The sequence below is a fragment of the Manacus candei genome, unplaced genomic scaffold (assembly GCF_025592945.1).
Source record: "Manacus candei isolate 608988 ecotype Guabito, Panama unplaced genomic scaffold, ASM2559294v1 h1tg000049l, whole genome shotgun sequence".
NCBI lineage: Eukaryota > Metazoa > Chordata > Aves > Passeriformes > Pipridae > Manacus > Manacus candei.
Genome location: NW_026138097.1, coordinates 3,586,660 through 3,603,252, shown reverse-complemented (window position 1 = coordinate 3,603,252; position 16,593 = coordinate 3,586,660). Strand labels below are relative to the sequence as shown.

The window sequence follows — 16,593 nt, the reverse complement described above, 5'->3', positions numbered from 1 at the left end:
GCTCTGGGGACTTGACCACCAGATAAAAGGAAACAGACCTACTTGCAAGCAAGCTAGATGAGGACTTGAAACTCAGTTTTAGTGAATTTATTTGCCCTCATGCTTAGGCGCAAAACAGCGTGCTCTCACAAGCCTCATGGCACACTCTTGGCATTTTGTATTATTTTATTCTTCCAGGCACATATGTATGGGTACTTACAACACCCTGGGTTTAGATGCTGTCTAATGGCAGGAAGAATATACATTATCCCATTGTCTTTGTTGGTGGTTGTAGGAGTGCAGCTATGGGGTTTTCTAGTGAAAAAACCTAGCAGTAGAATGACAGAGGAGCATTTGATTTTCTTCTTGCTTGGATGATATTTTTATACACTCTTTTATGCAATTTTTAAAAATCTTTACAGTTTTTATTGTAGACTTCTGGTTGGGTTTTTTATCAGGTCTTCTGGTTTACAGGCCCAGATTCTCAGAGGAATATTTTGCTACCCTCTTCTCCTCCAGTAGAAAAAGGTCATTGCATTTGCAACATTAGCTTAGAGCAAAATGACATCTAGGGCCTGACCACCCTTTTATTTGCACTGAAATCAAGGGAAGTTGCATGAAAAGTTCTGCTGGTCCCACTTCAGCATCTGGAGTTAAAGGCTAAACAACCAGAACATATGCAGCTCGCCACACACAGAGCATTATCTGTAAAGCCAATGCATCAGTATGAGGCCGTCTTCCTTTGCTGTTGTAGGAGCTTAACAAACAACCTTGAGTTTCATAAACGAGAGACTATCTCTGTTCTGATGATGCTGCTTCTTGTAGGCACTTCAAAGTCATTCCACAGTGCACTGTCTACCTTCAGCAGGAAGGAAGGGTGGACACTATGGCTTATCTGTGACTGTAGATTTCACAGCTTTTGTGGTTTTAACCCTACAGTGACAGGTTCTAAATAAAATTAAGAAATATTAAACCTCTTGGTAGGAGGGATAAGAGGAAATTAACCAAATTCAAGGATCTTGGTCTTATAAAATAACATTTTCTTGCTGGCATTTTGCAGGAAATTCTATATATGAAGTTATATGTATGAAGTTTAGAGTATGTTAGCAGAACTGATGATGGAGATGTCTTTCTTGAACTGAATTAAAATAAACACTTGTTCTCTAGCATTTTTCAAGGAAGAAAAAGGTAGGTTAATGTGCTATTTTTCACCAGGACATAGAAAACAAACTAAAATACATGCTGACAGCAAAATTCAGTGCAAGTTTGCTCTTGGGACTGGGTGGGTAGAGTAATGAAAAAAACCTATTTGGCTTTTTAGGACTCATAAGGGAAAAAATAGGAAAACAAAATTAATGACACTATGTAGTGGCAAGTATTCTCAATTGTTCTGATTCAAAGAAATCCTTAAACAATATGTAAAGCACAGTTTTATTATGGCTGGGGGATGCAGAGGGGTTTCACTCCCCCATGCATTCCACCGAGAAAAGAAACACAACAGCTTTTTATACATTTGGAAGGAGTGAATTTCAAAAATTATCTGTCATATACACTCTTTACGAAGTCTGCCTTATCTAAATAGACATTTGGTTGCCTAACTCCAATTCTTCTTATTATAGAGTGGTTACATAAAGTTTTATAATTTCAAACAGCTTAGATTCCCCCCAACCCTCTTCTGTCTCCCTTGCAATACTACATGCTAAAAAGTCTTTCCCGCATTCCCTGACAGTCCCTTTTGGTTCACGTAAGCTAGCTTTGTCTTAATTGCCCACAATTTGGGCAGCAACCTTCTTTCAAGCAGTTACAATTTTTTAAAGTCACACTAACATAGCTAAATTTTTATTTTATTTTGTCTTGCCTTTATTTCAGTTCTGAGATTGATTTTTAGCAGTATGTATTTATTGTTAGTTCTTGATTTGAAAGAAGAGGCTTATGATCTCTAAAAAATTTTTCAGCGTTTCCAGTTTTTCTGTAACTAAGTCCATGTATGTTCATCCTATTACCAAATAGAAACAATGAGTTCTGCACTCATTTGAATTAAAGTTGTAGAGGAGTTAATTTTTTTCTGGTTCTTTCTACATCCGATTCAGGTGTGGTGCTTGCTGTTTACTTTTCAGCATTCAGCTCCCCACTTTTTTTTTTTTTTAAGCATAGTGGGAACATTGTTTAGACAGCAGTTATTTCTTAACACTTGCCCCTGTGAGGAGGAGTTAGTGTCATTACCTGATTTTTAAAGATAGGGAAATTGAGGTAGGGAATTCATCTGGCTTATTTAAGGACCCCAAGGTAAATCTCACCTTTCCACTTTTCTCTTTTGACTCAAATCACAAGCCGTAATTGTACCTAAACAAAGAACAGTGCACCACACTGGTGCCCACTGAAACACTTGCTCATTCGATTCTTTTTAAATGTGCCACTTAAAACATGACTATCAGTCTTATAGAGCTGGTGTCCTGTGCTACAGTATTGCTTATAGATCTCCTTTTGCACCATTATGTTACATCTCTACATAGCACCTTCTAGAAAGTAACTTAATCCACTCGTAGACGTGGGTGGTGTCTGTGCAGGAGTCATTACAACACATAAGTAACAACCAGAATTTTTGTGTAGCACTGCTGTTTTTCTGTTTAATCTTTTCTTTTAAAAAAAATCCAAAGGTGGTCATGATAAAGAGCGTCAGAAACCAAACCATTCTCTCTAATGTTCAGAGATGTTCATTACAGGCATTAAAGGCTTTGTGCATTCCTTTTGCCCAAAATTTCGCTTCTAATTCACTCCTTTTCTCTCGGGGAGGTTCACTGGTATTGATTTCCTTAAGAACATCGTGTGCTTGCCACTGTAGCTGCTTGTATTCTCATACCTTACTGGCTTGGTACCTCCAGTCTAGTGCAAGTAGAGATGAAGCTAAGCTGCCAATTTCTGTTAGATATTGAGGGTGTTTGTGTAGTTGACTGTGATCAAAAATGCTGTTAAATAAGCAAGAAGGGAGAAAAGATGATTTGGAGATGGCATCTACTGATTTGGGTGATTAACCTCCACTTGCAAATACAGTATCAGAGTTTTTTCTCTGCCCATGACATAAATCTCCAGAGGCATTCCCAAAGGTGATGTCAGCCACTTGCTGAACCTCCACAGGAGCAATGTAAATGCTGTGTGCCTTCAGAGCCATGCTGGGCAGTAAAACTGTCATTTGCCAGTTCTGTGAGGACACAGACATAGCTCAAGGGAAAGCTATCTGAGGTCTGTCAACAGTTCATAGATCCAAAACTTAAGATCATGAAACTTCCAGAATCAATAAATCAGGTATCTCTGCCCAAACTTGGTAAGTTACATGAATGTTTGAAATCAATTCCTTTAGATTGAAAGGGCCCCAGAAGTGAGACTACTTTCCCAGTTAATCTCACCTAGAACCATGAATAAGAAATGGCAGAAAAAGATAATAAACAATGAGTAGTAGGGGCAGCACTACAAAAAGCATTTTGATTGTTAGTGGGATTACCATTTATCCATCTCTGCTGAAACTACTCTTTCTTTTCAAAGGTCCAGTGCAATGTTCAGCTGACTTACCAGGCTTGTGTTCCTTGGCAAACCACCTTACATTGCCAGGTCAGTCAGTACTGCCTCACTCTAATTTCCTTATATGATGCAACTGTAGAAATTGGCACACACAGTGCCTACTGTTTGGGAGATGGATATAAACAAATGACTTCTTCACGTACGGTATGACTTTTACACATTTAAAAAGTTAAACCCATTCACTGGGATTGAACTAATGAATTATTGTTTTTAATACATTCCAGTTTTTTAAATACCTGATTTTTTTTGTCTTGCAGAACAGGCTTCACAAATTGTTTTACGTCAACTGGCAAATTAATCTGAGTTTTTATCCTATAGACAGAGATATTGAAGGGATAAAATAAAGCTGTTTTGTGGACCCAAGTATAGGTCTTTTTGTGCTCCTCCCATCTACCAAATCCTGCTGTCTCTATTTCACCACAATAACAATTTTCTTAATCAATTTTTGTCCCACAACTGTCAGAAGAAAGGGAGGATAATATGAAGCAATTACACAAAATAATGACTTACTGTGAATGTATGTATAATTCACAGTAGGTGAAAGAGAGCATAAGTTTGCTGGAAATCATCAATAACCAATAAAAAAGCCCAAACTTCAGGCAAAGCACTTACAAGTTTTACTAAAGATATTTTCACAAGTAGCTGTTGTGCCAGCAGATGAGGTATGGTGTAGCTCCATATATAGATGCCAATGTGCAGTAGCATGTTTCTGTGCTGTTTCAGTTCTCCAAGCTGTTCATGGTGTGATGTTCTTTCACAGTGTCTCAGTTTGAGACAATTTGGAGGGGTGAAGACCTCGGATGGAAGTCTACTTCCTCAGATTCAATACCACTGGTTCTCTCCAATACAGAGAGAGAGAGACCAAATACACATGGATGTAAGGGAAAAAATAACTCCTTACCCATAACAATACCAATAAAACTGGGTTAAGCTAGCCAGTGAGGAGAAAATTCCCAACCTCCACACTATTTATTGAAGCAATCTTGAAGCACTGATATTAAAGCTAGCTAATTATTAAGTAGAGAATGATGTTACTCACCCTTACCAACAACCATGCTCAGTCTCAAGGATTAACCTCAAGGGGCATCCCCTCTCAAGGGAGGAATCTACACAACACACTCCTAGAAGGGGTATGTTATAGGTCCCTGCTGTTAAAAAGTGGGACTGAACTTTTATAATATAAAGCGATTGACTGTTGGTCATATGTTTTTAGGCTAGCTGTGTCAGCTATGCAGCCTTTAGCTCAGCAAATTTAAACAAGTTATTGGTACTATCCAGTTGTTGGTTCCTTTATCAGGAACTTTGCCTGCCACATCCTCACTTGTGCCAGTTTCTGTCAGGAAACACTGAATGTTTAGCTTTTGGATTGTTGAGTCAGGCTGGTTTCAGCATTCTTCAACACCAAAAGCATCATGATCCGCCTTCTCAATCCACCACTCATAACCTTTGCAAAGGGTAAAGTTAAAGCTTAGGCAGAGCATGTTTCTAAAGAGACTTCACTCATGATTTTCTTGCAGGTGGCATTCAGAGGTCTTGCTCTTTGGAGAGATCTTGGAGAGGTCTTGACTTTTGGAGAAAAAAGTTGTTTTAAGGAAAAATTGTGGAATGAAACGTCAGTCTATAACTCATCTAATGTAAACAGATATACTCATAAAACTAGCTCAATTTTTATACATTCTAGAATATTTGCATTGGTCTATTGGGCTTTTTTAATAAGCAATGCTTACACAGGGCTTTTCATCCATTTCTCCAACTCAATATCACTTCTAATCCATTGATCCATTAACGAGTACCTGCAAACAAAAAATTGCGCATCCCTTATGTGTGGTACTTCTGAGCCTTCAGATCACCATTATAATAACCAGGGAGAGAATATAAATGCAGAAGAGAAGGGTTTGGCATAAGCTACCAAGTACAGTCCCTTCATTATTGCTGACTTGCTAAATGACCTTGCTCAAATCCTTCTTGTGTGCTCAGTTTCCTCATCTGTTTGGGAATGATAACATTTACTCCTCTTTAAACCTATCTGATCTGGAGATCTGTTAACTGTTATAATTAGAAAAAGAGAAGTAGGGAGGATCCACCTTCAAAAGATGGGAGCAATCAATCTAATACTGTCCCTTTTTTCAAAAAGACTTGATGTGTTTGTTGCCAGTCAAGCCTTGCTTCCACTAGCAATATTCACTGTGACAATATCATGTTGAATTATAGGAAGTTGCCTTCTGTCTGGCACTTACAGAAATGACTAGCTGTGTTTTGACTCTCTCTTTATTAGACACTTCCCACTTCAGTGTAAGTTTTGACACCAGCTGGCTTAGGGACTCAGTGGGGGATTTTTATTTGGCTATTTTAACACTGGTACCTTCCTACCCATACCCTATTACCATGGCTTACGCAGCAAACTGTTTACTCTGGTACGGTTTGCAAATCAGTCTTTTCTGTGCAGTTATTTACAGTATGTGATGAAGAGTATGTAATAGTACAATGTTTTCCATGTATGTAGTCCAGTGACAGTAATGTGTTTTGTTTACAGCCATTATGGTGTTTTTTCTCTATGTTCTATATATAGATCTTGTTTTGGGGGGGTTGGTTTTGCTGGAAGAAACCACTAACCGTCTGCCATAAACGTACATGCACAATTTTCTAATTGAGAAAATGTTATTTTCTTGCTTTTTTAATGCAAATTGCACTCAGCATCTTGAATAGAAAGGAGGAGCTTTATCACATTGTCTTTAATATCACTTCTAAAAGGGTGAGGCTGACCAGAAAAGGCATGTGTGTGCATGATCCCATCCATCTCTTTGCCAGCAGGTTAGTCAGTCTTCCTCACTGCTGTCTATTGAATCTGTACCTTGTCAATTTAAAGTGTGCAAGAGGAAGACTCACCCAAGGTCACAAAGCTGGGAAAATTTAAGGAGGTTAGGTAGCTGAGTGCAGGAAGAGCCCTGGCAATTTTCCTACCTGGACTTGACCATTGTTGAAACCAGAGTCCTCTGGCAGCATCTCACAGCACCACAGGGAACCCATCTGTCATAGGCACATATGCTGCCTCCTTGAATGACTCCTTTTTCTCAGTACAAAGAGGATGAACTAAACATTTCTCCAAGGAACCTGAACTTTGTATGGTGAGAAAGCACAACAGGGTCATTGATGTACCCAGGTTATTATTATTTGCAATCACTATATTTTTATATATATTTTTATATATTGACTATATTTTTATTTCTATGTCTTGGAAACATTTGGAGATCAACTTCTGTCCTGGGAGAACTCACATGGCCTCAGTGTCTGGGACCAGTCTTCTGTAAGACCCCCCAGCCCCACCATTTCCTGTCAAGGGCCCAGGGGATGTGTGCCAGCTCAGCCTGGGGCCTTTAGTCCCTGCCTGAGCCATGCTGTAGATGGGCCCATGTCTGCCCCTGTCTCCTGGGTGGGCCTGGGATCTGCACTACAGAGACCTGCTCTCTGGGATGGACCCCTCAGACCTAGGTCATAGCTTGTTATGCAGAACTCTAGGAGTAACATACTGTATTCTATCCTATTTCTATTCCTGTTTCCTGCATGCACCATGACTCGAATAATGAACAACAGTTTAATTTGCCTGAAATTCCATGAGCTTTTCAGCATCAAAAACACTTTCAAGGACACATAACACAAAAGCAACAACCAGAATTGGGATTTTATTTTTGCTTTTATTTAATTTTTATTTTTATAAATCCATATCAGAGCCACTCTTCACAAGTATGTGTAGCCAGGAGCAGGCTGATATGTCTCAGTTTAGTTTGAAAAAACATCCTTTGCAGTCTGTCAATCTGACAGAGCTGCAGAAAGCAGCAGAAGGAATATAGGCCAAGCAAACCTGTTTCCTGAAGAGAACATGAAGAATTAGGATCAGGAACAACCACACAAAAGAAGAAAAAAAAAGAAGTATGGATGTGGGGCATGAGAGGTCATCTTTGTGGTGCATGAGCAGCCAGCAGCAACCTGGCCAAAAGGGACTGGAAGAGCCTGACCAGTCATCATGCTCAATGCTGCAGAAGAATCAAAAAAACCTGAGTGATGACTGTCAGTCTGCACTGGTGTAAAGTTCCTTCCTGACCCCAGCACTGGTGATTGGCTATTCCCTGAGCATGTGAGCAAAACCCACTTCCGCATCATCCCACAGGCTGGTCACACCTCCCAGGAGATGCCCAAGACCTGTTCTCCCCCAGTCTGGAGCCATCTCAGGGCTTCTGAGAGTGGCCACATGCCCTTGAGCGAAAGACTGGCAGAATACCAGTGAACGCCCCAAACCACTTGGACCCCTGCTAACATCTCTGCATCCCATTTCTTACAGATTCTGCCCCTGGCTCCACAGGAGGTGAGGATGGAGAGCTCTTTAGTGTCGCAGGTACTGACCAAGAAATAGCTGTCTTTGGACTTTCGTTGAGATGTCTCATTGGAGAAAAGTGAATTTTTTATAAACACAGATTTTCTTTAACATTCTTAGGAGACTGAGTCTCCCCAGGTTTAGACCATTTCTTGAGTGACTCTGATGAAAGTCTTGGTTCTCCTGATCCTGTGTCCTGCAGATCTTTCTGATAGTTACATCAGAAAACCTCCTTTGTTGACAAGGCTGCAAAACGGAGAAAGATTTTTCCCAGCAGTCTAGGCTCATTTCTCATTTGCAGTAGTGTACTAAGAGCAGCTCTGGCATTCATTCCTTCATCTGCTGTGCAAATCAAAGTATGATGTTGACATGGGGCTAGGTGTTTATACCAAGTGTCAAGTGGGAGTCCTGACCTCTCTCTAAAGAATCAAAGAAAGAGTTGTATCAAAGAAAGATTAAGAGGAAATACTGTGTGGATGCTGCCCTAGACAAATCTGAGATTTGCACAGCTGCTGATTTGTAAGATGGTGGGTTGCTGTCTTGGTTTACTGACAGTATGTCCCAGGAGGTGGGACCTCCAACGGAATCGAAACCCCTCCCCCCCAAATCAAGAAAATTTTTTAAATTACAAGGTGTTTGAGTGAAGTATGAAAAATTAATAACAGTATTAATAAAAATGGAGAACAAAACAGAACAAACCCAAACAATAACAAGAAAATGTCACCTTAAACCAGTCTTTCAGTACTGTGGCACCGAGACAGCAATGAGGTTCCGACGGAGGTCGTGTGCGGAGTGAGGGTGTGGGGATGTGCAGAGCAGCGCTGGCGCCAGAGGTGCGGAGTGAGCAATGGCGGTGAGCAGCAGCAGGGAGTGTGGGGCGAACAGTGATCATGGGCTGCAGTGGCGGGCAGCAACGGCAGCTGTAAGCAGTGCTTACTCTGAGATGATAGTGGCAGCAACAACATCAGTGGTGAGCGACGGCAGGGAGGGTGGAGTGAGGATCGATGGGGCTCCAAGCTGCAGGGAATGGCAGGGTCTGGTCAGCAGCGAGGAAACTGCCAGAGCCGAGAGCCATAGCGAGAGAGCAGCCTGATCATGCTTCTGCATTCGCACCCCTCTATCGGAACCAGAAAGAGCGAGGTCTAGTAGCACCAGCAGTTTTATGCTTCCTAAACTCTTGTGATATCTCCTGCAGCGACCTCTCCTGCCCACCAGCCCTTCCTGCCCCCACGGGGGGGTGGGGTGGGGTGGGTGAGGGACTGTCCAAAACAGCGTGATGATATGACAACAAAGAAAATCTTCTTCATTTAGGTAAACCATAACTGTTGCACATCCTGCCAGTCAGAGTAAACAGAGCAGCTTAGGCATTCTTAGCCTCCTTGCTGAATTAGTGTCTGGATAACACACAAATAGTCTGTTTGTATGATGCTACTTGTAGTCTACACTGATATTGTTGGTAGTACACTGGCACTACCAACAGTGTGCTACCAAATCCCTATTCTCTGCTTTCATTGCCTTGATGATAGCCATGATCATAAAAAATAATTATTTTCCCTAAACTAAAAAAGAAAAAAACCCACCACCACCAACAAAACAAACCAAACAAACAAAAACCGAAACAAGCAGACAAACAAACAAAACAAACAAACAAACAATCAATCACTGCTCATGTGAAGGTCCTGAGAATCATAACCTATTGGAGCCCCATATAAAAACCCTGTGAGGTAAGTATTGTCATTTTTATTCCCATTTTACATGCAGAGAAACTGGAGTGAATGTTGTAGTCCGGGTCACATAAGAAGTCAGTGAGCAATCTGGGAACAGAACTCTAGAGTCCTAACAGAAAGTCTTCTGCCCATCAGTTTGAGTCACTAAAGTTTTAAGAAATTAAAAGTCATGAATCCCCTTTATCCACTCCTGTATGAAGATGATAAATACTACTGTTACTGTTCTGGATAAACCTCTTAAAACTATTAGCAAAATCATATCTTCTGGCAACAACTCAAATAAAATTCCAGGTATCAATAAACATTTCCCCACTCTGAGCAAGAGAAAATTAAATAACAGTTTGGCTGAATCTATGCTGAGTACAGAAAATGGAATAAATATGGAAAGTGAATGTGCCTCAAAGAGCAGTAATTCACCTGGATATTTTTCAACCTTTTAATGAATGTGAATTCATTAAAAGTTGAAAACAGGAAGGATTGTGACTATGAAGAAATCCATATGTGTCTTTCTAAAGTTTATGAAATCTGTAGTTTTTTATTTCCCAAGATATTTTGGAGCATGATTAATCATTCAAGGAGCTTAACAAGATTGGAGTGTGACTGTTCTAGCATTTGATGTTAGCTAGCTCACACAGGGGAATCTTTTTCACTTAGGATTCATGCTGAGAGTGATGACTTTTCTTTTAAAATGCTTATCATACTAATTATTGAATTGGTTATTTTGCAAATAATAACTAAGCATAAGATGAAAGCATTTTGATCATGATCATGTTTAATTTTTTAGTCTACCTATGTAAAGAGGTAAGAAAGCAAGACATAGATTCAAATAAACAGAATCAAGAAGTTGAGAATGGTCAGATTCATATGTATTCCACTTCTGACTTTCACAATGACCTGTAGTTTGCTGGAAAATCAGACAAAATGCATCAGATCTACCTATTCCTGAATTCTGGGAAACATGATCTCTATCCAGATTTATTGTTTTGAAATCATCTTGATATTTTGGGTACAGTGAGGTGTTAAGCTATATATATTTAGATAGGTAAGTATAGGTCAGTTGCTTCTTCATCTACGTATGACAATTTAGCTACTGTCTAAACTGTTGTTTCCAAACTCTGAGAATGTTCCTTGGGATTCAACTGTATTGATGTAGTCTGCTGGGATGTCTGAATAAGGGCATGATTTCAAGATCCAGTGTTTCAAACTGGTTAATTGCCCAAATTTCAATTTTGGAAATGCTTATGTTTCATTTCAGAGTTTTACATCTATATTTATGATTTGCATTTTTTTTCTGAATGTTTTTCTAACCCAAAAGAATTCCGGCTTTCAGGCTGAGAAGCCCTCCTTTGCACATACAGGCTGTGCTGAATGGGATGGACGCAGCTTCTGAGGAACTGATTTCTTGTCTACTAGTGAGTGAAAGCTAGGCATGGTAACCATCGTTGTTATTCCTTTGTCACCTCCAGCCATCAAACCTCAGCTGCATCACCTCAGGAGGCCCACTCACAGCTCAGGAGACTATTTCCCTACCTTCCACAAGAAATTGGAGGAACAGCAAGTGAGATGCAAAGTGCTTGATGAGAGGGAAAGGATGAAGAAGATTCAACATATTTCCCAGAGCTGGAATAGGAAATAGCAGAAGAGTTAAAGAGGCATCTTGTGGAATGATGCTTCTCACAGGCAGATGGAGGATATTGTGCAACCATTGCACAGCCATACTGCACTGTACAGCAGCTGCAATTTTGAATAAAAGCGAGTGTATGATTTAACTAAATGATATAATGGACATTTTGTTAGAAATGTTCTCAGTAGCCTTATTATTGCAGCATATGCCCACTTACTACTAAAGTATTGGGCTGCTACTTTAAAAGATGTAACTGTATATGGCTTGTCTCCTGTCAAATTAAGCCAATGCTTTCCTAGATTATTTGGCTCCTTATGGCGTTCTCAATGCGACCTTCTGCCTACCACAGATAAAACAATAACTCTTGTTTCAGACAGCAAGGGAAAATTTTTTATTGTCTAGCAGTACTGAGAATAAATGTTCTCCTGTCATAGTGTGACCTATCAGGAGGATGCAGGTGGAAGGCTGGAGTACAAAATCCTCTCCCTTCACTCACTGGAAAAAGAACACATAGCACAGCATTAAAATTGTTCTTTGCTCAAACTCTGTTCGATGTTAAATAACACTGATTGTTTTCTATGGCATTAATTTAGTTGAGTTTGATCTCATGTGTTCTTTTGATGCATAGTGTCCCATGGCTCTGAGTTTCACAGCTGAACGTGACCCTTCTGAAAAAGTTGCTCTTGCCCCCAGATTTTGCACTTTGAGAAACAGTGGCAAATAGCTCTCTGCCCTCTTTCTGGAAGCCCCTGGTGGTTTACATACTACCTCAATTGTCCCTTTCCAGTCCTTTTTTTACTCTCCTCAGAGGCAAACCTGCTCTACTTTATATCTTCCTTGCTGCTCTTCACTATATCTTTGTTTTATTCTAAGGAGAGAACGAGTACTGCACGTGGCTCAAGTGTCAGGTACACCAGAAATCTATAAAATAGTGTAATGACACTTTCCATTTCATCTTCCAAGCTTTTCTGAATAGATTTTTAAGTTGTACTTTCATTTTTGAACCTCCTTGAGGACTGGGCAGTAGTTTCTGTAGAATTACCTATAATAAATACTAATGAATTTATAGCCGAAACACACATACAGAGTTGCGGAGTTGGGGTTTCCTCTCCCTATATGCCTCATTCTGCACTTACCAACACTGAATTGGTGGTTTTGCCAATTGCACTGAAGTAAGCTGCTGCTTCTTATTTTTCTATTTCTTCCCCACTTTACATTCTTCATTTCTGTTTCTTGCTTGCTTTCTTCTTTTACCAACACCTTTTCCAAATCACATCTTCTGGATAAGTACATTGAATAGCAGAAACAACAATCCTCTTTACTATGAATCCTGACCATTTCATAACAATTTTTAATTTATTTCTGCATTTTTATTTTTCCCCCATTGTTAACTAGTTGTTTACCTATCTTAAGATCATATGCTGCAAACTTCTTTCAATCCATGACAGCTCAGTAGCTTTGACAGTCTTTGGGTCAGGCCTTTGTCAAAACAGAGAACAGCAAAGCATATTGGCTCCTTCAAGGAGTGTCGAGGTTTGTGAAGCAAAATTTCTCGTACAAAAACTTGGCTGAACAACTCTCTGTCATAAGTATTCCTGCTATGAGTATCCCCACTACCTACTAGTTCTATTTATATTTGTGAAAAATTTACTCACTGTGAATTTGCATTGTTATACACTACAAGTTTGTAATCATGTCTAACACCAAAACTACACCAGCTGGTGTATCCACCGTTGCTGCAGGACAGTCACATTGAAATCATGGCTTGTTGTTGAATGAAAAAAGCTAAGGTGTATTTCCAGTGTTATAGATGCCCTTCACTGCAATTCCAGGCGCACTCACCGCAAGGTCTCACACCTTTTCACAGTGTTTTGCTAGACATCTTCACTGCCTGAGTACTCTGATGTCACCATGTTTCAGTTATTTTCATCTGTTGTACCCTGTACTTCATGTTTGTGATATTGACCTTCACCACCACCAGCACTTGTGACTCCAGCAGCGGGGCTGGGTCACTGCCTAAACCAAATGTGAAAAGGAATGCACTTTAAAGCCTCTTGCTTATGAAATCTATTTATCTCCAGGAATTTTCTGAGAACTGTATTTTGCTTGTAGAATACCCTAAGATATTTTACACAAATTGGCTGTATACTGCATGTATTACATCCATGTAGATATATATATATATGTATATATATGAATATACTTCTGTGTCATTTCCTTCCCTTTAGGGGCACTATACCTAACAGAGAACCTGACTGTTCTCTGGACAAGTGGACAGCACTAGGTCACCTGTACAAGTTGAAAGAGGAGTCTTTTGGGTTTTTACCTTTCATTATTATCTACAGTTTATTTGGGTTATTATTTTTCTGTCACAAGCGTCTCACAAAGGGATTGATTTCTGTCTTTGCTCTCCTGGTCCACACTCTCTCTCTTGCTGTAAAGCAGAGGTAAGTTGTCATCTTGAATGTACTGGTATGTAGTCAAAGTACAGGGTAATGAAATTACCTACCTGAGGTGTCATCACGGAATCATAGAATGATTTGGGTTGGAAGGGACCTTAAATATCATCTCATTCCAACCCCTCTGGCATAAGCAGCGACATCTTCCACATGGCCAGTGCCCCATCCAGCCTGGCCTTGAACACTTCCAGGTAAGGAGATCCACAGCCTCTCTGGACAACCTGTTCCAGTGCCTCACAATTCTCAAAGTAAAGAATTTCTTCCTAATATTCAATCTAAACCTACCCTTTCAGTTTAGAGCCATTGACCCTTATCCTGTCAGTGCCTTTGCAGAAAGACCCTCTTCAGCTTTCTTGTAGGCCTACTTCAGACACTAGAAGGTGCTATAAGATTGTCCTGGAGCCTTCTCTACTCCAGGATGAACAACCTCAACTCTCTCAGACTGTCTTCATAGGAAGTGGTGCTCCAGCCCTCTGAGCATCTTTGTGGCCCTCCTCTGGACCTACTCCAACAGGTTTGTGTCTTTCCTGTGCTGAGGACCCCAGAGCTGGAAGCAGCACTCCAGGTGAGGTCACACAAGAGTAGAGTAGTGGGGCAAAATCACCTCCCTCGACCTACTGGCCATGCTGCTTTGGATGCAGCCCAGATATGATTGACTTTCTGGGCTGCAGTCACACATTGCTGGCTCATGTCCAGCCTCTCATCCACCAGCACCCCCAAGTCCTTCTCCCCAGGGTGCTGTTGATCTATTCATCCCCCAGACTCCTGATACTGGGGGTTGCCTTGATCCACGTGTAGTACCTTGCACTTGGTCTTGTTGAGTGTCATGAAGTTCACATGAGCCTACTTTTCAAGCTTCTCCAGGTCTCTCTGGATGGCATTCTGTACTTCAGGAGCATCAACTGCACCACTTATCTTGGTGTGTCGTGGAGTGTATATGGTTCCTAAACTTTATCGGAGTTCTGATCAGTTTCCTCTTTGATCTCATTTTTCTCCAGCTAAATCCATTCTGTATTGAACTGCTGTCCATTAGAATGTCCTCTAGAAGGTGGCTGTTCACCCAAGTGGTTTAGAGAGGGTTTTTTTGTTTTTTTTCTGGAGCTGGGGAAGGTGAAGAATACTGCCAGATACTCACTGGTATTGGAAAGATATCTCAGAATGTCTCTTTCCTCTTTCAAAGCCTGGGGCCTTTGACTGAAATGAAATACTGTAAAGTGGGGGAGAGAGGATGTTGTTGCAGACTGTTCTTAGTAAAACTTGGATGTTTTACAGAAATAATTCCTAAGTTTAGCACTTAGTTGTGCTGATGGCATCCAACCTGATGCATAGAGATGTGTAATGGAGTCGATGGACTGTAGTGGTTTGGATTTTATTTTCCCCCAGAGGCTAAAAAAAGGTGGTAGACCCCAAGGGGTGGAAACCCCTGGAAGTTTTGAAGTTCTGGCCAATGGGTGCTCCTGCAAAAATGTCAACATTCCACAAGCTCACCGGAAGAGATGAGTGGTAGTTTTGTTGTTGGAGGAGAGGTGGCCATGTTGTAGAGCCAGGAGGAAGGGGCTCTGAGCCCCTTGGGCCCTCTGGGGCCCCCCAGCCCCTGGCTGGGGGGGTGGACTGCAAAGATCTGGAACAGTGCTAGACTGGACTAAGTGTCTGTAGTTAAGCTGGGAGATGTTTTCTCCATGGGTGCAGAGCAGCAGCCGGCACTGACCAGAGAAACAGTGGCAGAGAGCCAGGACAGATAAGACCTGAACCAGAGGAGCAGCAGAAACAACATGCAGCACCGCAGAGAAGACTCCTGGAAGGAGAGCCGAGGAAAAGAGAGCCAGCTCTGAGAGACAGAGTTCTGGGGGTGAGAACTGATACCAGACCCCCCAAAACTCCCTTGAGACCTCCTGGAAGGAGGAATAGATGGACTCCTATTTGAGAGGAGCCTTGGAGTACAGCAGCATTGGAGAGAGAGAGGAGCTGAGAAGCTCAAAGGTGTCCTGAAGCTGGACCAGGACAGCCAAAGGAATGTGGAGGAGGGCTTCGCCCCCCCCACCCTGCTGCCTGGAGACAGAGCACGGAGCTCTGCAAAGGGGAATTTAAATCCCCTGAGGAAAGGGACTGCCACGAAGACCCCTGAGCTTCGTGGTATGACGTGGTGTCGCGAGCTTGTCCCTGCTACGCAGTCCACGGAAGAACCCTCGGTTGGAGGCGATGGGGCCGAGAGAGGCTTGGATACCTCCCTCGTGAGTGCTGGCAGAAAGCCAGCCATAGCTGCTGCATGCATGAGATGAGGAGAACCGGCTGCCTTAGAAGATCCTGCTGTTCAGAGACTGGAAGGGATCTCTCCTTCTTTCCCTCCTGGACTTTTATTTGGAGGGGAGAAGAGATCTGATCCATTGTAGATACTATATGTCATGGTAGAGATAGTTGTGATCGTGTGTATAATGTGTTATAGTATTTATTTGTACAGTCATTGTAATATATTCCCTTTCCCCTACTCTGAGTCTGGCGTGTTTTGTCTGGAAAACCCATCTCACATTAGGTTGAGATGTGGAAGGGGGCTAGGACTAGGGAATTGGATTTTGGGGCTATCTCAAACCATGACATGGACTTATCCTCTCAGTCCAACCCTGACATCTAGTGTACAACAAAGGAAAATTTTCCACAAATGAAATCCGTGTTATCTGGGGGAGGGCCAGCTTTGAAATGCATTTGACCCTTTTTTGTATTTATGATTTTGGAGATAACCACTTGCTCCCAGCATAGAAATAAGTCTGTCTGTCTAGACAAATTTTATGATCTTAGATCTATGATGACATTTAAATTTGTTATCATGAACTCATTACAACTATCAACACTTGCAAATTTAAT

General features: G+C 41.3%; 1 protein-coding gene across 13 annotated transcripts in view; it reads left to right on the top strand.

Annotated features, from left to right (window-relative positions):
• Positions 1 to 13,492, top strand: part of PDE1C (phosphodiesterase 1C) — a 327,224-nt gene extending 313,732 nt beyond the window's left edge. For 9 of the 13 annotated variants that reach the window (XM_051798712.1, XM_051798714.1, XM_051798718.1 and 6 more), the window contains 3 exons: positions 3,520 to 3,585; positions 7,892 to 7,945; positions 11,118 to 13,492. In XM_051798712.1, the coding sequence (XP_051654672.1) occupies positions 3,520 to 3,585; positions 7,892 to 7,945; positions 11,118 to 11,287 (290 nt within the window). In that variant the 3' untranslated portion in view covers positions 11,288 to 13,492. The remainder of the gene's footprint in view (positions 1 to 3,519; positions 3,586 to 7,891; positions 7,946 to 11,117) is intronic. The other 4 variants (XM_051798713.1, XM_051798711.1, XM_051798723.1 and 1 more) reach the window with 2 other exon arrangements.
• The last annotated feature ends 3,101 nt before the right edge of the window (positions 13,493 to 16,593 follow it).